Source organism: Puntigrus tetrazona, chromosome 19, assembly GCF_018831695.1.
Source record: "Puntigrus tetrazona isolate hp1 chromosome 19, ASM1883169v1, whole genome shotgun sequence".
Taxonomy (NCBI): domain Eukaryota; kingdom Metazoa; phylum Chordata; class Actinopteri; order Cypriniformes; family Cyprinidae; genus Puntigrus; species Puntigrus tetrazona.
In genome coordinates this window covers 11,731,423-11,756,438 of record NC_056717.1, presented here as the reverse complement: position 1 = coordinate 11,756,438, position 25,016 = coordinate 11,731,423, and the positions used below count along the sequence as shown (strand labels likewise).

Sequence of the window (25,016 nt, the reverse complement as noted above, 5' to 3'; positions counted from 1 at the left end):
ATGTTCCTGCTGGCACAGGGACAGATGCTGGCTCAAGTTGCTCTGCTTATGGAATGTGAGAATCATTTGAACAAATACCCACTTGTAACATTGAAAATTACAAAGGCTCATTTATTCTTTCCTGTACACATGCAGTGGCTTGTGTTCTCTGCTGAGGACAACAGCGAACTAGAGGCGAGTATAACCTCCTCTAGACAACAACAAATCCAACACAAGCAATGGTATTGATCACGGTACCTCCTGTATAATGATTTTATAAGAAAGCGATTGAAACAAGTAGTCCCTTTAAGTGGCCTACTCACTTTAGAAGGAAGATTTTATTGACCTCAAAAGAATTTCACATGGTCAGTTTGGGATATTCAGGGTTTCAATGGAGGAGCTCAAATGTTATGAAAGTAGTACCTTTTTAGTAACCCATCCACTAAACTGACTATTCCATCCTGGGCTTGGGATCGAAAACTATTGGTGTAACATTAAAAAAGATACCTAGATCATATTTACACTATATATATTTCTGTTTGCATTTTGTTTCTTTCAGACAAGTTAACCAAGGAATTCCAAGCAGTAGCAGTTTTGAGTTAATTGCTGGTAATATTCACTCACCCCATATTGTCCAAATGTTGTGTCTTTCTTTCTTCAGTCAAAAAAACCCTAATTTTTCAGAAAACATTCCAGGATTGACATTCTTCATAGTGACTAGTAGGAGCCAATGGGTTGGGAAGGTCTAAATTGCTGCAAAGGACTCTACATGATCCCAGCGAGGAATGAGATCTTATCTAGCAAAAAACAAAACAAAATGTAATGCTTTATTTTGTGGATGCAATATAGAGCTATTGCAGATGTTATTAGTTTAAAAGTAAATATTTGTCAATTTCACTAGAATGACTCCTTACTCCAGCTGGGGTGGTGTAGAATACTTTCAGAAATAGAACTAAGAAATAGCCAGTAAGACCTTCCAGCTACAGATCTCATTGATATAATAGAAAAAATATAGGAATGTTTCCTCAAAAATATGTTGTTTTTAGAGCCGAAGAAGAAGACATGCATATCTTGAATCAACGATAGGTGTAGAGCAGTGCTTGAGACATTTTATTCTACAAGTGAACTAATCCTTTAATTATGCCATTTGTACTTGCATTTTCATTTGCTAAAAAAATTGCTTAATTTATAATAATAATGTCTTTATTTCTGAGATTCACTCATTTGGTCCTTTTGCTAGACCAGTAGACTGCTTCCCCTCCTCTGCATTAAAGGGTCAAGTTTGTCTGGTTAGCTGGTCTCATTAGCTCCTGTAGTAGATTTTGTACATCCTTATGACTGCAAAAAGCATGCTTCTGGAGCAATACTTTTCAGCTCAACAGCTACCAATGAGATAATGGGTATGTAACTGATGGCTTTATCTGGTATTCACAGGCCTGCTGCTCTCAAACCGGTGATTCTCTGCCTGTTGAGTTCTTTGTTGTTCCTCAGGAAGCTCATGATCCCAAAGCTCTGCTTAAATAAATCCACCTGATACCAGCACAATGTGCCAAGTCTTTGTGAAAGCTTTACCTTTCTTTGATGTCTGTTCAAGGGTGCACGAAGTTCCAGACAGTCTTGAGTAGAAATGTCATCATTTTAAATACATAAGAGCAGAAAAGACCCCAGTGAAATGTAAATCTACTCAAATGAGCCATTCTGCTAAGATTTTCAGAAATTTAAAAAGAAACAAACTACAAAGGAGTTAATTATTCAATATGACTTTTTTTAGGCGTTCAAATAGTAATTAGATCAGGTCTTTCTAGAAGCTTTTAGAAGAAAGTCTTGAAGCTTTTATAATCGCTGGCTTGTCTTAATTATGTTAACTAAAGTGGTTAAAAAGCACAGATAAATCACTGGTCCAAGGAAGCGCTCCAGATGTTTGAAATTGGTGGAGTGCATTGTAAGTATCATGTATCTGGATGTTGCAGACTCACAAATAGTTATTTTGTATACGTCTGCCATAAGAGCGAGCAAATGAATATTTTGGCATGACAGCAGGAGGAGACCTTTTCCTTTTGGTTATCTCAGTAAAGTGTGTCTCTCAACCTCCCTCCATTAGGAAAATCTAAATGCAACTCCTTGTGGTATTTGCTTCCATCAATCCGTCAATGTTGAGCTAAAAGGAATTCGTGCTTCCTGCCTACTGTTGTAGGTAATCTGTAATGCTATAATGTGATGCTACAGTTAGCCCTTCACCTTCACATTGCCACTTTGACAATGTTATAGATATTACTTGCTTTGCATCAGAAGCACTAAAAAGACCTGGAAAGAGCTAAGTGTTCTTTTTATTTTGTATCATCTGGCACCTGGGTTGGACTGAGGAGTTAGTTCAGTACCCTGAAAAATCTGGCTAATCAGCCCACAAGTTTCTGAATGTTTGCTGGAACATAGGGCCTTAAATTGGAGTAAATAAATAAAAAAAAGAACAAGAAGCGATATAATGATCGATACCACTGCATTCTTAATAATAAACTCCAATCATGCATTTTTGTCACACAGAAAGGAGCTTAGAGTAAAATATGTGATTCTGAGCTCAGAATGCAGGTCATGTACTTTTTAATGTTCTGTCATTTCCTCCCACTCTCTTGTTTGTTTCAAACTCATATGACTTCTGTGGAACCCAAAGAAGATAATTTGTAAGATATGTATCCAACCACTTTGGATTTGCACCCTTGATTTCTACTGTTTTCTACTGTCCGTATACTGTACAGAAACTAAACAGTGGAAATAAAAAAAAAAAAAAAAACTTGCTGTAATTAAAGCAGCGGCTAATATCATGGAGATCCATATTATCCATATAAGATTTATCCAGCATCTTTTGCATGTGAACTCTTTCCAGCAGTTACTGTGATTTTGAGATCCATCTTTTCACACTGAAAGGAAAATTGCTGGGACTTCAAAGCGCCCAACTATTAAAAAAAAAAAAGTTTCAAAAACAGGCTAGTGATGCTACTGGAAGAGAGATATGATGCATTCAAGAAAAACTTGAGGGTGAGAAATGTATGAAACTGAGAGCTCTGTAAAGTCATTTTTAAACCAAGCAAACTTGCAAAATAATGAATCCATGTGATCATCTTACATTCGTTGCAAAATCTGTGAGAAAATCTTTCACCTTTCCACCAAATCATGTATGCATAGCAGCAGCCATTTTTAGAGGATTTTTGAGTTGGTCACCAGTGACATAGGAGTCCTTTTCACTAACGATGCCATAGGTTTCAGGCTAGTTTAGTGCGCCAAGGTGTTTCAATAAGCAGGCTGACTTCATGACAATCGGCAGCGGTCATCAGGGACCTGGATTGGTCTAGGAGGCTACTTTTTACATCTTTATGTGGCCTCTCAGGGTGACAAGGTGGGAACATTAAAGTGACAGCAGACTCCAGTTCATTACTTTCATGCTATTCCACACTCTTATGCAATTATTATCCTTTCCAAGTAATTTTAAAAGAAATCATTAGTTATTACAGTTATGCAAGACATGGTTTTTCAAGCATGTCATATGTTTCAAGCCACTCTGTGTGTGTGTGTGTGTGTGTGTGTGTGTGTGGTAAAGGTACATTTCACTGTTGCAAACACTGGTGTAGTCACATTCCTCAATGAAGCTTATGTTCATCACTCTCACTGGATGAGCAAGAATGTTTATGTGTGGCAGTTCGGTGTCACTTAGTGTTAGGAAGAACTTAGGCTATAGGTTAACCTTTCCATGACTAGACTTGGATACACACTTGGTGTGTGTAATGAGGATGTGTGTTGACGTTGGAGGCTGCATGAACTGCCTGCAGTCTACATAACTAATACATCTGAAACTAAATCAGTTTGCTTTTCAGCTGAAAATTGTGTAAACTTTCCATCAACATCAGTTTTAAACTTTAGAAAATAATAAAGCTAAAATACAAATCTAAAAAACATTACATTTCACAATTGCACCTTTGTGTTATCATAATTTTCCTATAATACTTAACCTCATAATTGCAGTTTCATAGCAATTCTGTTGCGTTATACAATTTTATATTTCCAATATGACTCACAAAATTACCCGTTTGTTGCCTTGGAGTGCCTTTATGTTGAGGACATTTACAGTTCCATTTAGTTCATAATTGCTCGTTTATTTTTTTTTTTACTTTGGCTTCCGAAACTTATTTCAGTAGATCTCTGCAGTGCCATGTTCAAATCAACATGAAATATCATGATCCCCTTTCTGAGACAGATACATCTAGCACCAGATCCAGTCAATTGCGAATATGATTGTAACCAGGCCGCTTTCAAGCAGAGTTCACTTTGAGACTTCATTTTATTCTTCACGTGTGTCCGTTTTCCGAACTGCATGAAATGCAATGGATTAATCTTTCTTTTACTCCATCAGTTTGTAGTGCCACCTGTCTCATGTCAGCTCCTGACATCATATCAGTATTGCATTTTCAGTTCAGGCCGATCTTAATTAATTTTTCTGGCGATTAGCAGATTAAAAACAATGGAGTTGGAATGAAAAATCTTCTGATTGAAGTGGTTGGAGAGCCTTTTCTAAGATACTGCCTGTATGCTCGTGAACGCAGCCTGAGCTTCCCTCTTGATGGTGCTTTACATGGACACCTCGCTCACCAGAGATGAACTTTTTGAAATATTGAACTATATGATTCACTTCTAAAACGATAAAAAAAACAATAAAACAAATTGGGGTGATAATTGCAATTTGGTGTTGTCTTCATTTAGACACTCTGGGTGATAATGAATTGGACAGAGGAAAGGGGTCAGTATTGATTTTCACTCTTAGCAGGCAACCCTCAAAGTGAAGCTAACTCAGAGTGGAATATCATTGAAATTGGTTGATGGGGTATTCTTTTTATGAGCATTTCCATTAAGCAGATCAGATTTTAAGGTTAAAAGCTAGGTTTGGTGCCTGAACATCTTTCACAGCTACCTTATTTAAGACTGTTTGTTTGCAGGATCAACAAAAGATGTTGATTGAGGATCCACGTCCAACTTGGCAAATCAAGTTCACCCTGTTTATTCTGGATTTTATATGAAGTTACAGTATCATCATGTTTGACTTCAGCTTATTTTGAAGGTATGTTTGCTAAGATGTAGACTCCTTTAAAGCTTCTATTTATTGACATACCTTGAGACCACTGACGTGCTGCAAGGAGATCAGCTTTCTCTTTTCTCCATTATGGCTCTGGAGTCATTTTTTAAAATTCAGGCCGCATTAACAAACCAGGCATACGTCTTAGGTAACAGTATGCCAGGAGAAAGGTGGGAATCTATAGCCAAGACACACCCTCTCTCACATAATAAAACAAAACCCACAACCCTCACTTGAATTCAAAGACACAGCGTATTTTTCATTCCACAAATCTACTCAGACACATATGGATGTGGTATAGTGAGAGTTTGGATGATGGCGTGCATCCGGAACAATGTGCACATGAGCTTTGAATGAATGCTTTTACAGAGTGTTTATAGTAGCAATAAAGCAAAGACAAAGAGAATAAAGGGCTCATTGTTTGTGGAATAGCTGTAAGACCACAATAATTGCATTTTGTTGTCGGTTAAAGGTAGTTTCTTTGATGCGAGCTGTTATTTTATCATGCATTATCATGCAATAAACCTCTCATCATTTTTCTTTGAAGTTGTTCCAAGGTATCAATGTCAAATGGTACATATAGATGATTGCATGCATATACAATGGTATTTATGTTACATACTCATAGACTGATGAAGAATACTATGGAAAGACCATTTATAGTGCTTACATGAATGGCTTAAGATTGGCATTTTAATATTGGCACTGAAGTAATTGCTGACCTATAATCTCATTGTTTTTGATGACCTTGCTAATTAAAATGGCCTTGTTTTTGACCAGGTGTATTGAGTTTCTGCTTGTGTGACACTTAATAGTGTGTACATGCTCATTAAAAATCTCCATATCCCATTTATACCACAAAAATGCCATTAGATTCATTTTATACTGTAATTTCTGGCTCTCCCATCTGACTTGTAGGCACAAGTTAAGCTCTTTTTAATAATTAATTGCTGGCATTAAAGATGAATGTGATGCTAGCTATATGAGTATCCACTTATCAGTAACTGAGCAGCTGGGCAGCCCTGCACATTTCACACAAACGTTTCGATGAAATCAGCCGTTGCACATCTGAAAAATAAGACCAGAATTCTTGAAAGAACCCCTTGGGACTATGTTCAACTTCTGTAAATTTGTATGAACTGAAGTTTTAGTTAAACTTGGTATACTTTGTCTCTATTTGGTGTACAGTTTGTCTCTGTTACCTTTAGCAGATTTCCCTCCATCAAATAAGAGGGCAAACAAGAGTTTGTTTCTCTCCTCATGCCTCATCAGTCCGGGCAGATGATGGGGCATGACAGCCGAAGAGAATGGGCGAAGCACGAGTCCTTAAGGTCCCCTCCGCCCGCTAATACTCTTTAAACAGAAATAGCCTGTGCTCTTCCCACACTCTGCAGTGAGTCACCAGCGAAAACACACCAGCGTGACATTGTGTTATCTCTCTTACTGAGAGACCAGCCATTGTTCCCAACATCCACTACTGCTCAAAGGTTTAGAGTCAGAAGGTTTTTTTTTTTTTTGGTGAAATAAATTAATATTGCAATTTTATAATATCACGCTGCTTTTTAGCTTTTCTTCTCGAAGCATCACTAAATATTGTAATGATTTCTGAAGGGTCATGTGGAGACTGAAGTAACGACTGCAGTAAAGCAATGACTTCAGCTTGGCATCATAGGAATAAATCACATTTTGAAATATGTGAAAATTGTAAATAGTTATTTTAAATGCTAATAACATTTAGCAATATCAATGCATTTTTGATCAAATAATTGCAGCTTTGGTTAGCATTAGAGAAAATCTTAAAAGAAAATCGTCTTATAGCCCAAACTTGTGATTGAGTCATCTTATGTTGTGCTGTTGGAAACCTCCTGGGCTGCATTTGGAAATTCTCAAACTAATGGCTAATTTGTGTCGTTTGGCTGGCGCTTTTATCCAAATCAATTTATGGTACCCTTATTGCAGGAACATTCTGTGAGGTTAAGTGTCTTACTACCCGTGAAGCATTGTAATTTTAAGTTGTCTTCTCAGCCTGGGAGGCTTGACAAGATTGAATATAGCTGGCTGCAAATTAAACAGAGATAAGAAAACTTCATCTCTTTAGGGAAACTTTGTCTTAGGAAGTAGCGATTGTATCTTAGTTTTTTAAGCATTTGTGACTGGAGTTAGTGAAGACTGAAACAGTTGGTCTAGCACATTAAATATTAAAAATGAAGTCTCAGGGGCAATGTAGTGAAGAACTGGAAAGTGGAGTCACGTCAAGTAATCTTTAAAAATACTAATGATTCTAAATTACTATTAATAAATCTCAAAATGAATATATAATTTTTTTAATTAATGGTCGATTTTAGTTTTAGGGTTTTATTTATTTAGACACAATAGTTTAAAATTCTCAAGCATAACCCTTTCATAATTTCTATTATGCTGCTTGATTAGAAGCTGTTGATGGGCCATGAAAGTGTCCTATGCTGAGCATTTAATGTGGTACCTTTTTTTTTTTTTCCTTCTGCTTGTGTTTCTCTTGACTGACAACTCTGCATTTCTGAATTGCTGGCACAAAGTTTATTCCAAGGGTAGAGTAACATTCATACTTTACACTGTTAAGCCTTCTTTGAAACCTGAAAGACTTATTGTTACAGGATCCTCAGCATATCTCTATAAGCCCCATAAAAGTGTTTGTACTACGGGGCCGTTGAATGCTTGAACTGATTGGCTGGCCTTGTGACATTCTAAGGCGTGCAGTTAGTTTCAGGGAACCAAACAGCGAACCTTGTTCCAGGCAGCTCTTTAACCACATTACATGACCATATCACTTTGCCAAATGGTTTATAGTCGACAACAAAAACAACAAAAAAATTACTGAAACCCACTACGACAGACAAACAAACAAATAAATATAATAATCAATATGATAAAATGAACATGTTTTGCAACAAAATTACGTTTTACTTTGTACAGCAAACACATACTTCTACCTCAGAGACACGCACACATTAACATATGCGCTATTGTTGTTAGCATTGTGGTTAGCACAACAACTAACCCTAACCCTAACCAACAACACCGCACTTCATATTTATTGTTGTTTGTATTTTGTATTCGTGCACTGATTTTGTTTGCACTAGTTTGCACACTGGGTTTTGCACTCTACTCCCTTGCTGTTTGCACTAGTCTGCACACTTTGCACTTTATGTGGCTAAGATCTTTGTATTGTTTATTTTGTTGTAAGTGTGACTTCATGTAGCACCAGGTCCAGGAGAACTGAGAATGTACTGCACAGCTATATGTAGTTGAAATGACAATAAAAAGCCACTTGACTTGACTTGACTTGAACTTAAAAGCATCAACTTAAGAATGACTTGACTTCTCACAAGCGAGGTAACAACAGCACTGTTAGTGAAAAAAATTAACTTAAAGTTCACTTTTGAGAGATTCACAGACTGAGGTAATTCACATTTTTTCTGTAGTATAAGCAGAATAACTGATGGCGGGCCGTTGAATTTATAGAAAAATAATGCACACCCAAAGTGTAATTCTCCACTTCATGTCATGGACACATCATCACCTCAGGTGTGCATTATTTTTGAATAATTTAACGCCCCCAAGTAACTTATTCTGTACTTCAATTAATATATTTTAATTTTTTTCCTATCAGTGTGACTGCTTTGTCATTTTACTTAAATATAAATCAGAAAAACTGTTGTTTTGACTATTTTTATTTTACTTTTCATTCTTTTAAGTTAAACACTTCCACATTGATTCATTGCAGTTGCATGACAAACAAGCGACCAGCACAACTTCAATATTTAGCTTATCCATAGCATCCAAATGTTTATTATAGAATGTCTTGATTGTATGTTGTATTTGCTTACATTGGAATGGTTTCATGAACACACGAGGATTACAGCTCCGTTATAATGCTGCTTGGCCGTGTGTGGTGATCCGAAATACATACTCATTTTCACCCACTATTGGGGCACCTGGTGCATGAACTCTGAGGACTCAACTATCATTTTTTGTCGAAGCTGGAGGCGAGAATGGGTTTATGTGTACCGTACGTGACCTCTCACTTTCAGCCGAGCCATTAGAGGGTGAGAAGGAGATTTCTCATGACAGTCACACTAAGAAAAGATTTGCTATAGTGGGAAGATGTGATCCTCAGTTCAATAATAGTAAGATATTTATTGCTAAATTAGATTTCTACATTTTCCTGTGCAAAAAACGTTCTATGGTTTTGCTTTGGAGTATGGAGGAGTTTTGAGAGTTTTGAGCTCATTGCTGTGTGATTGTTTTTTTGGTTTTTTTGTGTTCTGGGTAGTTCAAGGTGGTTTCTACGGCATTTTGGGTCATTAGGTGGCTGCATATTCCATAACAAAATGTTCCCTTGAATTAAAATATGTCTTTTTTCTCAGAATTGTGGTATATAAACTCGGAATTGCAAGTTATAGAGTCCAGTTCTGAGGATAAAAAGACACGTTCTCAGAACTTTGTCACAAATCAGAACTTTATATCACAATTCTGACCTCATTTCTTAGAATGCCGAGTTTATATTTTGTAATTTTGTAATTCTGACTGAACAACTTCCAATTGCTAGTGTATATCACACAATTCTAAGAAATTGTGAGTATGTATTATGCAATTCTGAGAAAAAAGTAAAAAAAAAGAGAAAAATGTCAGTGCTGGAAACAGACTTCCATACCCATCTGGCCACCTCAGCCCTATAATGCCACAAGTTGTATACAAGTTGTAATTGCTGTAAAAATGCATTTGTCACCTCTGAGTAGCATTAAACAGACCGTGCTTCTGTGCCACCTTTGCAATGTAAAAGGCAAAAACAGCATTACAAAATGAAAAATTTTGATGTTAAAGAATGATGACGAGGATCAAAACCCTTCAGATTGACTTGGAGTGTTTGACCAGTTCTGCAAAAACCACAGTGTACCTCAGGATGCTTGTTCTGTGCTCTCTCCACCTTAATGTACCTCACCTTTGCCCTTTATTTAATGGTGTGCTCTTACAGTAATGACAAGGTCAGAGTGGCTGTGTGCTTTTGGTATTTGTGAGAGAAGTTTCAGTGAGCAGTCACGTTGCCAGCTCCCCCCCCCCTTCCTCTCGAGCCGGTAATCACGCTTACATCAGAGCTGCAGAATGAAAGGGCTTTCTTGTGCTCCGCTGAATCCGCTGAATGAGCGTGGAGCAGTGAGGAGGACATGTACTGCAAAGAGATCTGGAAGCTTTTTATCACTCCCTGGGACACATGAATTTCAGACGACTATATATTTGAACTACAGCAGACCTTTTTAGAATGTGTTAACCTCACTTGTGAAAGACAGAAATATCTTAATGCCCTTGATCGCATTGTGTATTTTTTTTATTAGTGCATGCTTTTGGTGTAACAGATGCTGCATCAGTGGGAAAATAAAAGCAATGTTGACATGATATTTGCAACGCCTTTTTACTTTTGTAATGAGATGCTTATGAACATGATATTCAAAGTGAAAAATGTGTATAAGTGGGAGTTGATTTTATACATCAGGAATTGTGAAAAGCGGTCTTTATTTTAAATATGATATGAATATGAAGGCACCCTTTAAATATATAGCTAGAGTTGGCTTTATAATTTTACATATAAATATAAAGAATAATATCAATGTAATATTATGTTTTTTATACAGTGTCAGGAAAAATATTAAGCATAGCATGTCTCTATTTTTTTATATAAATTTTTAAAGTATTGTTTTATTATTATTTAATCTCACAGCTGTCCTAATACCCAAACTAATAGACATATTAACATATCATATTAATTAAATCTGTTTACAGCATGCTATCTTTTTCCACTGCTCATTGTTAGAGTGTTTTTAATCATGATTTTTTTATTCCTTACACGTAAAAAACTAGGTCTGTCAATATAATAAAATTACTGAGACAGACAGTTTAAAATTATAATAATATTAAATCTGGTAAATATTAAAATAAATAATCACATTTGGAAAAATAATTATAAAACCTAATTTGCATCATTATGTGGTGTTCTACAGTGAGACCAGAAACATTTGTTGAGAAGTAATTATTTTATTTTTATCAGTCTAGTATATCTGGTCAAATCCCAAAAGATAGAATCAAATCCTCTCCTGTATGATTCCCTATATTATAGAATATTCTGCTTCATTCTCAAATGTGTTGTGATTGCTGTCTTCAAGGATATGGGCTGTAAACACAAAAGTGGCCCGTTCCAAATATGCGTTGTCTGGAAAGTGAAGTGCAACTGAGGTCACAAGCCTGATGTAACACCTTTGTACCCACAAGCACTTCCCTTCAAGTCCCTTTAGTGTCTTGTGTTTAGTGTACTGTAACTCACTGTGGATGATGGCGAGTAATGATAGTGAATGCTTACTACTATATTTTAGGTTGTGCCACTCCAAAACCATACATCTCGCTTTAACAGATGGCGTTAATGCAGAGCAAGTGTGGGTAAAATACAGTTAAACGCTGACCGTATAAAGAGTGATTAAATGGCAGAGCAGTTTGACATCCGTGCTGTTGTGCAGCCAGTGATTCTTGGCAGGGCACAAAGCTCACCAATCACTGGGTATTATTAGCCCCAGCATTCCAACAGCACTATGTACTTCTTCTTCCCGTTTCCCTTCCCATCTAATCATTCATCTCTCTGCTAAGGCACATCTGCGTTAAATCACAGTGAGAAGCAGCCCTGAATGTCTGGTGTATTGAGTTCGCAGGTACAGGAGACCACACTTTTCTGTCATATCAGCTCAGATGTAGTCTGCAAACACAGATAAAAGAGAACTTTCCCCATTGTGCTGACTTTTTCAAATAGTACACGTCTATGATAGAAAGTTGGAGCTGTATTAATCTCAGAATCTCTCCACATGACCTGAAGGTTTAAAAAAAAAATATGATTCATTTCTACTCTGCCAACTTGAACGGCTCTCCAGAGTTCATAGATATGCTGTATCTGCACATACATATTCACGGCCTTGATGTTTTTTTTGCACATGATGAGCCGTTTTCACGCCTGGGAAATTATGGTTCCACCTAATCTATAACTGCAAGACCACTTTCATATAGCATATCGTACGTGTTAAATGGCTAAAACGCCAGGAATGCATGCAAAACAAATGTGGTGGTCTATGGCCTTCATGTGGAGCCTGAAGATATCCCACAATGGCCGGTATGCTTGTTCTTGCATGCCAAGGTAAAGCCACCCTTTTCTCATTAGCTTTTTGTTTTTATAGCAAGTTCAGTTACTTCTATGTACAGTGCACATGTGCTCTGGCTTCATGTTTGGCTCTCTGCCTGGCTTTAGCCAAACATTGTGCCATAATGAGTCCACAGGAGTAGATCAGTCAGTCTTTGTACATTGTTGACCCGTGGTACCTTATTACAAACCCCTGGTTTGATTTAAGTAGAGTCTGTGCTTTAATCACTATGAAGGGACCAGCAAAACAATTCCTTAGTTGGCCTCGGTCGTACGTTATTGCAAGAGGACCCCCGAGGTCATTTTAGCAATTAAAGATGGGGGAAACATCATTGACTTGCAGTATAGACGGATAGTAATTAAGTGATTTACATTGAAATTAAAGTACCAGTGTTTCTTAGTTTAATACCCCAGTCCCACCGGTATAGAGCTGCTAATGGGTTATTAGATATGCTATTCGTCCAGCAGCAGTATGTCTTCAATACTCATAGCACCATGGGTGTATGTATTGGAAGTAAGCAAGTTGCTGTACTTGCTTAGTGGCAGCAGCAATAATCTACAACAACAGCGATTGTTGTAGCAGATCTATTGTCATAATCATTACCATGCTAAAATCTTCTGAGAACTGTCGTAATAAAATAAAATAAAAATAAAAATGCATTTACAAAACTTGCATTTATTTACATTTAAGCATTTAGTCTCACTTATTATTATAAATATTATATATATATATATATATATATTAACCCAGATAAATATATATATCTATATAATTTTTCTGTTGTTTTTTGTTTTAAATCTGATATCTCAGGTCAGAGTGGCATAATGGGAAGGCAAAGTGTGCACTTGTTGTTGGCTTTTAAATCTCAGCAGATGTATTGAGTCTGGGGATGCTCCCAAAGTGTTTTTCACTTTATGTCTGTAAGATGAGCTCATCCAGTCCTGTTTCAGTCACATTCAATAAGCAAAGTGCCAATGTGCCAGTTTCCTGTTCAGACCTGGCACTTGGTTACCTGTTTTACTCTCTGGTCTTAATTATCAACCAGAGAACCCAATGTACCTTCATCTGGCCAATAGCATCGCAGACTGTTTTGTGCCCATTTTATCATGACCTCTTCTACTCCCTTGTGTAAAACTCACATCTATGCATCAACTAGTATCTAAAAGACCAAGGACATTGAGTTATGATAACATTTTTTGATTTAATGATGTAGATTTGAATTGAACTTCATCTTTAAACCATCTTATATTAGTAGGAATTATTCAGTAGAATTTTTAACTTGAAGACCGTCTCTTTGGGATGCATCAAGATGATGGATGATAATGACTTAATTCCTAATATGATGTCAGACAAATGTTTAATTACTGTTAGTTTAAACAACTTTTGCCCTATGGCATGATTGGAGTGAACTGTCATAATATCATAAAGTGTTTAAGTGTTTTTGGTACAAATATCTCAGAGCATTCAGATCATGCCAACTTACGTGATCACTTCTTAATTTTTTTAAATCATCCTTTTTTTTTTTTTTTTACCACTTTCATCTTTTATCTTCTTTCTGTCCTTTAACCCAGCGTGAGATTGAAAAAGAGTGTGATGGAGCTTTAGTCCTCCACAGGTACAGCTCTTGAAATTAAAAGGATCTCTTTTCATCTTTCACTCTGATAGACTGTGATAAAAGTGCAATGCATTTCGTTTTTCCCCGATAAATGCTTTTTTTTGGGCCGTAGAATTGCGTAATTTGTGTCAAAGTGCAATAACATTGTGTCAAGTCATGCCATTGCGATATCCCATTTCAGTCATTTATTCAAACAGTATCCACCACCTTTAAATTTAGGTCGAGCTCCACTTCTTAAAAGGGCAGTCATTCATATTTTAGTGCAGTTAGAATAGACACAAACTTGCATGCGAGACTGAACCACTTAAAAAAAGTATTAAAAGTCACTATTATTGAACATTGAGCGTTTGTTTTGTTGTCTATTTAAAGTAATTTAATATAAAGCCTGTTGAGCCCACAATCCATCTGCCAATGTTTGGCATATACCTACAATTCATGTTGTGCAGTGAATTATCAGGGCTGTTTTCAGGGTTTAGTCATCTTGCTGTCCTTATCAACACAAATGATTTTGATAGTAACTGAATCTTGTTTTGCTCAAGATGTCTTTCCAGAGTGATTTATTTCATGAGGGTGATAAGATGCATATGGAACATTAGCGAGCGAGCATCCAACAGAAAATGTAATTGTCTCTGTAAAGAAATGTGATAGATGTATAGGTGCTTGAGAACAGCTGTCATATGGATCTGATGTCAGTACAAATACATTCCGATTGTCCTTCATGTCTCCTTTCATAACGGGGCCACTTTTTTGTCTTCTCAGTAATAGTTTATGGAAATGGGCTTCGCAATGGCAATATCTAAAGCGATGTGGATGATGGCTGTACATTGTAACAGCCTAAAAAATATTTTATTTTGAATTTTAAGCCTGTGTTGGACGGGTAGTTGAGTAGAGAGAGGGAGCGAATGGAGAAGGGGACCAGGTTCACGAACTGAGGTGACCCAACATTTCATGTGACATGTCATTAAAATTAATAAAACATTATGATATAAAATGAATATGCAAAATGCAAGTTTCTGGACTATTTCTAGGTTCAAGTCAAATAAGTGCATTTTGTGCATGAGAACAAAATTAAAGTCTGTGAATGTAAAACAAAAACAAAACAGGTAATTAAAATTATATATATGATATGATAATATGATTTGTTAAAAAAAAAAAGGGAAAAAATGGTAATAAATTATAATAATGCAAAAGCATTTTCACAAATAGTCTCAAAAGTCTAGGCCCAGTAGTTTATGTTTAAAGATAAAAAAAAAAAGAAAAGAAAAGAAAATGGCCCTATATTTTACATATCCTGAAGCCTAGGTGTATATGAATTTCTTCTTTCAGATGAACACAGAGTTTTTAAAACATTTACCCTGGCTCTTCCAAGCATAGTGATAAAAATGGATAGTGACCATCATTTTGAAGCTATATTGTATATACCCACAAGTACTGTGACATAAAACTAACCTATCACAAGCAGATCAATGGGTTTTAATAACAAATTTATTTCTAGTTTTAGCATTCTAACATAAATAACTGACTAAGCGCCGAGTTCTGGCTTCTTGCTGACGTCTGACACTAAGTGCGACGTGTGATGTAAGTCGTGTCATACATCAGCCAAGAAGCTGGAACTTGGTGCTCCCATGAAAAAAACTAATAAAAAACAATAAAAACCCCAAAACTCAAGCATTTTTCAAGCATTCTTCTGGGGGTTGTAACAAAAATATTTCTTTGTTACAACCCCCAGAAGAATGCTTGAAAAAAAGAATGTCATATACACCTAGGAATGCTTGGGCGTGAGTAAAATATGGAGCAATTGAAATTTCTGGATGAATTATTCCTGCAATTGACTATGTATTAATGGTTTAGTAGCTAGTGCAGATAATATCAACTGCATAGTTACCCTGGCATATATATTTTCTTTTCAGTCCAGACGTAAAGAAGATTTATGCTCATATTTTTGTGAGCACTCACTCTTACAAATCAATATAAAACCTAATTTTTGAGACATCTCTTTACTTTTCCATCTCTTCTAAACCTCAATCTAACAGGAACCATGGGAGGTTCATTCAGGCATTTCCAGCTTTTGTTCAATAGCTTGATCTGTAGTCAAATACTGGCCCTTAGAGAAATATATTTCTTTGTTGGAGCAATCGAGAGACAGGCCTTTTTGGGGACGATTTAGTGCTGAAACGGACCACACTGTGCACATAATGATAAAAATGCATTAGTCTAGCATCGTTTCGCTGGCTTGACATTGTTGTCAGGTAAAAATCACACCGAATTGATTCACAGCTTCCTGTTTCGGGTTTGTTTAGCGATTGTGTAATTTATAAGCACGCTTTTATAGGCAGCTCACCGAAGTTGCTTGCTTTATTTGAACAAACCAAAAGTCATACGGTGTTTGTTCAGCAAACTTGTTCAAGTTTGGAAAAGAATTTGAACAAGCGAGTTTTGAGCTTTATCTTTGCACAAGATAAAAATAGCTCTCTGGGCTTTGGCACTGCCAGCAGCGTTTAGACAGAAGCGATTGCGACGTTGAATCAATGCGTTTTTATGCAGCCTCTTTTTTTGTTGACATAGCCAGAGTAGGCCATGTGCTAATCCAGCAACAGGAAGTTATGAGTGCCGCCACCCTCTCCTCTGACACATAAAAATACACACAGTGCTTTCTCACTTCCACTCAGCCGGTGCTTCTCACTCAGAGACACGTGTGCCAATGCTTTAAACAGTTTGTGTGCATGGATCTGTTTTTTATGGTCCGATTTTAGTGAGCAAGACCGAGTCGGTCTTGGGTCAGTGTCTCTCTGGAGCATTGCCACTGCTGAAGGACATGTGAGTGTCACCAAAACATTACCTTTACTGAGGCCATGCTGGATTCACACAGTCAAACACTCCTCGCTCATTTACTGCGCACTACAGTCGCCTGCCAGCAATTCCATCAGCAGAATTAAGGGTATGACCAAATATGTAGGCGGTGTGAGTGATTTTATATTGTGATATATGTGCTATAGGCGTAGTTCAAAAGTTTTGGGTAAGTAAGAATTTTCTAAATGAAATGTAATATTTTTTTATTAAGCAAGGATGCATTAGATTGATCAAAAGTGACCAAATGTTGTTCTTTGTACTTTTTTTTCATCAAAGAATCTTGTTTTTTTTGACATTTGGATGATGATGAAATTTTTTTTATTGAGCACCATATTAGAGTGAATTCTGAAGGATTGCAGTAATGTTTTGGCTTTGCCATCCCATGAGTAAAATACATTTTAAACTATAATAAAAAAATCACAATTTTATTTAACATTACAGATGTTACTGCTATTTTTCTGTCAAATAAATGCTGCATAAAATTTTAAACATGCTTTTATTTATTTTTAGTTTTCACACAACAATATACTGTGCAATAAACAATAAACAGTAGAGTAGGATGAGGACCCTTTTCTCCCATTCTTTCATTTTCTTTCCATAGCACAACATGTACCATCATACTTCCGTAGCTGAAGATTGTGAGATAAGCATCTTGAACTCTGAATAAACATTATACGTGGTGCTTTTCCAGAACTGTTGACGTAATGTCAACATTGAACCATTCAACCCTCCATTGTTCGCAGCCCTCACACCCTTATCCTCCAACTGGATTTTTTTACTCTCCTCAGGGAATGTTTCATTTTTCTCCATCTATGACTCATGGATGGCCCTCGTTTTGTTGGCAGGATGGCTCGTGGCTGTCTAATATCGGCCGGAGGAGCGGTGAGGCAGGACGGGACCAGTTATCTCTCACCTTAGCGTCTGATTACAGCCATCTTCAGGGAGAGGTGTCAGACACAGACCGAGTGCTGGACCACATGATGACGTAGAAACACCTCCCCCTCGATTTATCACTCTCTCCTTCTGTATGTGGGTGTCAACATAAGACTGCATGGGAATGATTCAAAGAACTCCCTCAGAATGACAAATTATAGCAGCACAAAGCAAAATGAACGGAGTGTGAAGTCGCCACAGTTTTACATGTGTACCATTTTATAGCTTTCCTGACGCCCGTATGTGGTCAGTATTTCTTGTCGCAAGTTCGTTACTGAGTTACTTCATCTACATCTTTGTCGATGATAATAAAACAGGCTGTTTTTGCGACTGGACCTTTAAGATTGAAATGTGTTTTGAAAGAACCTTCCAAAGTTCTGAGAAAGTTTCCTTTAGCCCCTTTAAGCGAATTCAGAAAAGATAGATGGATGATGCCAAACGTCAAACCCCATATGACTCGCTCAAGAGGAATGTAAATATGAAGCGTCACGAGATTCATTCATCATTCACTATCCGTGTTGAAATGCACGCTGCTGAGCTGGGGAAACCTGTCACTGATTATGCACAATTCTAAGCTAAAATTCGCAATATTAGCAAGGGCATTATTTGCATGCTACTTCTAAAAGTATTTTTATCAGTGAGGGTTTTTTCACTTGTCGTGTTGTTATTGACTGGTTTTCAGTAGCACACGTAGGCTCCTGTTTGCTCCATGCGGCCTGTTTTAGTGTATTATTCCCAGGCACTTGTGTTGTCCATGCTCCCTGCAGTTGTACTCCAATTAAACGTTTCCTTTAGCAGGCCACCTGCCATTGCACATCAGCAGGAGGTGAGGGATATCAGCTCTTGAGAGCGGAAATTGTAAAGGGCTAGGAGTAAATGATTGATGAAGTCAATCCTGACACACAAGACCGTAGTTGAGATTGTATCTGAAAGCGTGAGAGCGAGTGACGTTAAACATATGTTGATGAAGAGGATACTTGCCTTCATTATTGTACTTTTGTTATCCTCTTCTTTCTCCGTTGTACAGGCATTGTACGCTACCATTTAAAAGTTTGGGGTCAACACGTTAGATGGGTCAAGATGGAGTAATTTCCACTGAAAATACAGCTTTGCCATCACAGGAATAAACTAGATGTTAAAACAGAAAACTATGCACTAACTTCTTATTTTCTTTTATGTGAAGTATGCCATATTTTAAACGTTATTTTGCTAAACATTGCTTTGTTTGTCTCCTTCCAGATTACCACACTGATCAATCACAAAGACAAGCTCAAGAAGACGGAGAAGACCTTACGGGCCATCCAGAGAGTGGGGCAGGCGGTCAGTGTTGCAGTTGGCCGCTTCGTGGCGGTGGGTGAAGCCATTGCAGCAGAGAATGAAGACTTGAAGGACGAGATGGGACTGGCTTGCTTTGAGGCCCGGAGAGCAGGTTAGTCTGACACTACTTAACTGAAAGAGCCATGACACACAAACAGTTTTAATGGATCGAGTTACCAGGCAACGAGGAACACGAAATGGACAGCTGGGTTAAACTTGTCAACAAGCTCAGAACTGCCCGTCAGGGTTGTATACCATGCAAAATGGATTTAAAATTCCTTTCAAGTTTAGTTTAATTGACGTAGCATGCAGAAATAGCATTCAAGTTGGATTTAAGAAAGTATAAAAAACATGGAATGAAATTCAGAGACATGTAATTGTTGTAAATGTATTAATGATACTTTTATTATTTCTTTATAACAGTAAATTATAAAGAAAATACATACAACATATATGAGGTACTTTAAGAAACATTAGATAATATTAAAAATCAATCACTGAAATACTGGCTATATTATATATAGGCATTTATATACACTACTGTTCAAAAGTATTTACAATTTTCAGCATCAATTCTTAAATATTCAATGTCACATGGTCCTTCAGAAATAAAAACATTTGCCTTTTTAAAATATTTTGTGGATTATTTGAAAGTAAATCTTTTGTAACATTGTAATTGTCTTTACTGACACTTTTGATCAATGTAATTACTGACCTCAGACTTTTGTACAGTAGTGTATAATAAATGTAAAATCCTCAAAATGGCATGAAAGACGCCTGTGAGCAAATTTAAACCATCAACCAAATTTTTTGTTTCATATAAAAACAAACTTTTGCAACTGAAAATCAACCGCCAAATGTCACAAAAAGTTAGTTTGTCAAGTCTTATCATAAGCTGAAATTAATATAAATAGTTTAAATCAATATGCGCAGTTTAATATATTTAAAGCCTATAATTAGATTAAAATGGGGTTTTCACATTCACACTGTATGGATGCAGCTGTTTTGAGATGCAGATTTATTTTTTGCACGATGCCTGAATCTGTTGGGGTTTGTGAAAGAGGGAGTGCTGCAGTTTCTCTATTAAACTCTCGATGTCCCATCTGTCTCTGAAGAGTTTGCCTAAAAACCCCCACAAATGCGCGTTCCCATATCTCTCATTTGTGATGAAGTGTTGCTGTGCTTGCTCTTAGAATAACCAACACGCGCACAAAGAGATTTGATCTGTTCTGATGGTTTAAAGAGGTTTACAAAAGCAAGCAGCTGCGGTTATGAAATAAATACATTTGATATGAGTTGACATCTGTGAGGCTTTCTATAAAAAGTAAATGATTCCGAGAATTACTTATTTCTGTATTAACTTATTTAATACGCTAGTACGCTGCTATTTAATGCACTGTTAAAAAAATGTTGTTGCAATAGGACTATTTATAATGTCAGTCTTTCTATTTCAAAATGTACTTTAAAACAGTTTGAAAGTGTTTTTTCAAACATTTTTCATTGTGTAGAGTTGTCTTAATTGTCAGATCTAAAAATTTTATTTATTTCAATACATTTCTTTGAAATAAATGCTTTTGTATGTGAAATCAGAAATCAGTACGCTTTCAATCTAGCTTAGAGTCTAAATAATCTTTTGCATAATTTTGTATTTTAGCAGCAAAACAAGTGCTCTGTCAATCAAATGCAACTCTCTCAAACACTCGAAGTGTGTTATGGTTTACATTTGTCCCTCCGGTCTGAAATAATAGGAGCTCTGTTCTGTATCTATAAATACAGATAGTTGGTGGTCTCTCCCACCTCCCTTCCCATACCTCCCAGGGCAACACAACCGGAATTAGACTGGCTTCAAGTTAGTTATCAGACTCCCACAGTGTTTGAACGCTCACCCACGCATTTAATCCTCCTGATTATTACACGGGCCGCCCATGTGTGACGGGCAAAAGTTTAGCCCAAAACACAGTTAGGCAGGTGGGGAAAAAGTCATGTAGACACGTCTCAGGAGAACAAGTCAGATGTTATAGAGCGGTGAAATCTTTTTGTTTGTAGAAAAGCTAAACTAGTCAACTGAGGTGCGAGAGCACGTCGTCTGAAGGAGAAGAGAGAGAGCTTTCATTGAAAAGGGAAGCCCTGGTTTTTGTGTGTAACTGCGGATGTGACACAGTGGCCTGCAGTTTTTAGTGATTTAGAGATTTCATCTTATTAACAAAAGAAAAGATGGAGGAGGATGTGCTTTGAGTGGAAGTCTGTGTGGTTTTAAAGTGCACTGCGTACGATTAATTGTGCTTGTTTCTTCAACTGTGGGCTCTTTTGTCTCTGTGTGGTTTTTTTTTGTTTTTTTTTTTACAAATAAATTTAATTATCGTTACATATAAACCTTTGTTCGTTAGCAATTTCCAGCAGTTTTTCAACTGAAGGTCATGAACAATGTTTTTTGGAATAAAACGTTCGACTCCTTTGTTTTATCACAACTAGCATTATATATTCAAATTTTAAACAATTAAATGACATTTTCTCTTGCACAATTGTAAGACAAATTACAGCTTAATTAGAATTTTGAAAAAAATAGAACTGAAGCGCAATAAAAATATTCTTTTCATCTGCCAAATTACATTTACATTTGCTTTGATAATTTTGTCTCCTTAGCAACAATAAAATTATTTTATTAGTTAAACAAAATTAATCGATTTAGTACATGAACTAATTTGTGTAAAATTGCTAATTTATTCTCACAAAATAAATATCAAAATTCTTCATGCGTATTTCACCCTTAATAAAATAATTATAGCATTTTTGTGATGGATTTTAAGAACATTTGGGCCGGAAACAGGGGTAAAACTAAATCTACCCAAAGAAGACATTACAAAAGCAAAAATAATGTGCTCTTAATTTAAAAATAGAAATGAAAACCTGTTCGCTTTAATACAAATGAATACCTGAGATATAAAAGTATGTGTGGTTGAAACAAAGTTCAACATTTTCTTAACCTGAAGGTTGGGAACTCTAGATACAGTTTTGCTGAGAATGCATTTTTTTTCTCTTTGTCTTGCTTCTCAGGGACCTCTCAGCCTTATATAGACGGATAGACAACTGCTTTTGAGCAATGGTTCGATACTATAGTACTTTTAATGAAGTGCATTCAAAAACAGCAGATGCACGCTGAAACGTTGTCTTTAAAGGGCATCGGAGCAGAGATCTCAATGCTTCGCTCTCTGTGCAAGCCGAACGCCTGAGGCCTTGTCTCTTTAAAGCAGGAAACTCTCTGAAAAGAGTTGGCTGAAAATGCCAGCCGCTGAGGACAGCACCGCATCTCTGGTGCCGCTCAAGGGATTCGGTTATAAGCTTCTACAAAGACGCCGCTTCAAAGCTCAGGAAAGACACAGAGGCAGCAAACAATCCTCCAGAAACAAGAATGTTTCAGTATGGCCGCTGCTAAACAAGAGACGAAAACCAGCAAAGCAGGAAATGCGGGCATTGTGCCCAGTCAAATGACTGTGGATAGGTGCGCTGGCAAAGTAATTTGGCCCACAATGCAGCGTTTTGCACAAGGCACCTTGATTGTTAAAACCTCTTTGAGATTTAACAAAGAAACGCTGTCGGATGCAATCAGGACGGTGTCTTCAGATGGACAAATGTGTAATTTAAGATGGCACAGAGCTGTTTCCTTCAGAAATTACTCTCCGTCTAAAACGTCTGTCTGTATTTGTCAGCCTCTTTCTCTTTTCACTTTTGAATGTGTCAGTTTTTCCGTCTCTCAAAATAACGCTGCTTTATTGAGGCACGAGGCAGGAAGTGCACTCATCAAGCGTCCTTTCAGCACGTTCCAACTGGGACATGACACGCCAGTTCTGCCACCCTGCCCAAAAATAAGTCAGCATATAGTATTTGTGTCTAGACAGGGTTGTGTGCTAGTAGACGCCCACTGAGAAAAGTGAGATGTTTATTGATGTCTTAAAAAGTGACCGCCCGGAGTGATGCTTTGTAAATAATCAAATGGTGCGTGACTTAATGTCTTAATGTGCGCTGGGGAGGAATGAACTTATCGAAATTGCATATTTTTGTTTCAAAGCAGTGGCACTTTTCTGAATGCTTGCTGGTTTATCGTTGTCTTTAAGGAGGAGAAGACATGTTATGTGTGTGTATTTGTTTTGTTTCTCACAGGGTGGTTTCAGTGCTAGTGAGGATTTATATAGAGTGCTTCAGTGAGATTCAAAAAATGTGAAAGTGTCCCAAAAGTGTCTGAATACTTTTTTGGACTATTCTAACTATATTTTGGAGATGAATTAACAACCAAAATTGGCTAAATCTGACAGAAACTGATTTGTTTTTTATTTATTTAAAAGGAGGAGAAAAAAATAAATAAAAATTATATATATATTCTGAAACATTTAGCAAAATAGTAGTAGTAATTGAGTTATTATCAGCATATTAGAATGATTTGAAAATAAAGCATATTGTGACGATGAAGACTGCTAAAATTCTAAATTCTAAAAAAAAATTATTTATTAGATTTGCATTTGTTTGATTTATAAAAAAAAACAAATATACCTACCTAAGACACTTTTTTTTACGGTTACTCTTATTAGATGCCTATTACTAGAATATTAGCCATTTATTAGTGTTAATTAAGCACATATTAATGCCTTATATTACATGACCGTATTCTGCACCCCTAATCCTACCCAATACCTAAACTGAACAAATACTGCACTAACTATTAATAAGCAGAAAATTAAGAATTCATTGAGGCAAGGGTCATAGTTAATATTTAACAGGTGTTACCCAAAATTCTTACCATTCGAACAGTTGTTATAAAAAAATATATAAATAAATCAATAAAGAAGTGTGTGTGTGTATAAAAACTTTTTCGAATAGAATGTAATATGTTATGTGGTTACTAAAGCGGCTTGAACACTTTAACAACAATATCTTGTTTTTGCATCTAAACCTGTGTGTGTATGTGTGCGCGTGCGCTTACATTCAGCTGTGTTTTTTCCTCTGCAGGCACTGCCATAGCTCAGCTGACGGATGTGTCCTGTCTGGAGCAGTGTGAGGGCGATGGGCGCAGCACTGTGTTTAGTGACAGGACCGGCATGGTGAAAGCTGCTCGCATGCTGCTCTCCTCTGTTACCAAAGTCCTGGTGCTCGCAGACTGCATCGTTATCAAACAGATCATAAGCTCCCGCAACAAAGTACGTATTGTCTGCCGGGTCCAAGTACTTGTGCGCTGGCCTTTACAAGCACTCAATATGGCACTCATCTTTTCCTGTCAAGTACAAGAGTACACAGGCGAACACGCAGGCTAGTGGTTGCTCTCAGATGCTATCGCTGCGTGGCCGCATATATAGAGTCCTTCTGCTTTGGAGATAATTGAAGAGACGTGGCACAGGATAAAGTAAGAGGCCTGTCTTAACATCCATGTCAGCGAGATGAGGAAGTGTGCAGGGTTGTCTGTGCGCGCGCCTGTTTGTGCTCTCAGATCTGGAGCTAATCATGTCCAGTTAGTGATGTTTAGACGGCCAGGCGGCAGAACAGCTCTCCATTAGAGAGAAGCACAATTGAATTTGTCCCTGACCATGCCTGATAACGCCCACTCCTAGCTAGCTAACCTCAAATAGAGGCTTCCCTTATCAATTTTCTCCCATGTGAGTGTCTCCCGGACTTCTTCCGCTGAGCCCATTGGTACATGTAAGAGTTTTCTTTCCTACACATACTCACGCTTTGCTCTTTAAGCACAGTTTCTGCAGTGTGACTCAGCATGGATGACCACTACTAATATGTAAGGGTTTAAGTCTTTGAGTCTTGTTGCCTTGTTAAAAGTACTATGTTATGCAACTGTTGCAGCTATTGAAATGCTTAATAAAAATTTCAACATACAGATATAATTTTGTTAATTTTAATAAAAATCTTTATAAATAATAAATCTGTATAAATAATAAAGCTATCCCTATATAATATAAATATACACAGTTAGTGTGCACACACATACATA

The 25,016-nt window shown here is 37.0% G+C and overlaps 1 protein-coding gene across 1 annotated transcript in view; it reads left to right on the top strand.

Moving 5' to 3' along the window:
* LOC122323871 (alpha-catulin-like) overlaps positions 1-25,016 on the top strand; it is a 46,516-nt gene continuing 21,500 nt past the window's right edge. Inside the window, 6 exon segments of the mRNA XM_043217978.1 lie at positions 1-55; positions 16,924-16,943; positions 17,623-17,762; positions 18,738-18,742; positions 18,894-19,139; positions 24,029-24,216. Of these exon segments, the coding sequence (XP_043073913.1) occupies positions 1-55; positions 16,924-16,943; positions 17,623-17,762; positions 18,738-18,742; positions 18,894-19,139; positions 24,029-24,216 (654 nt within the window).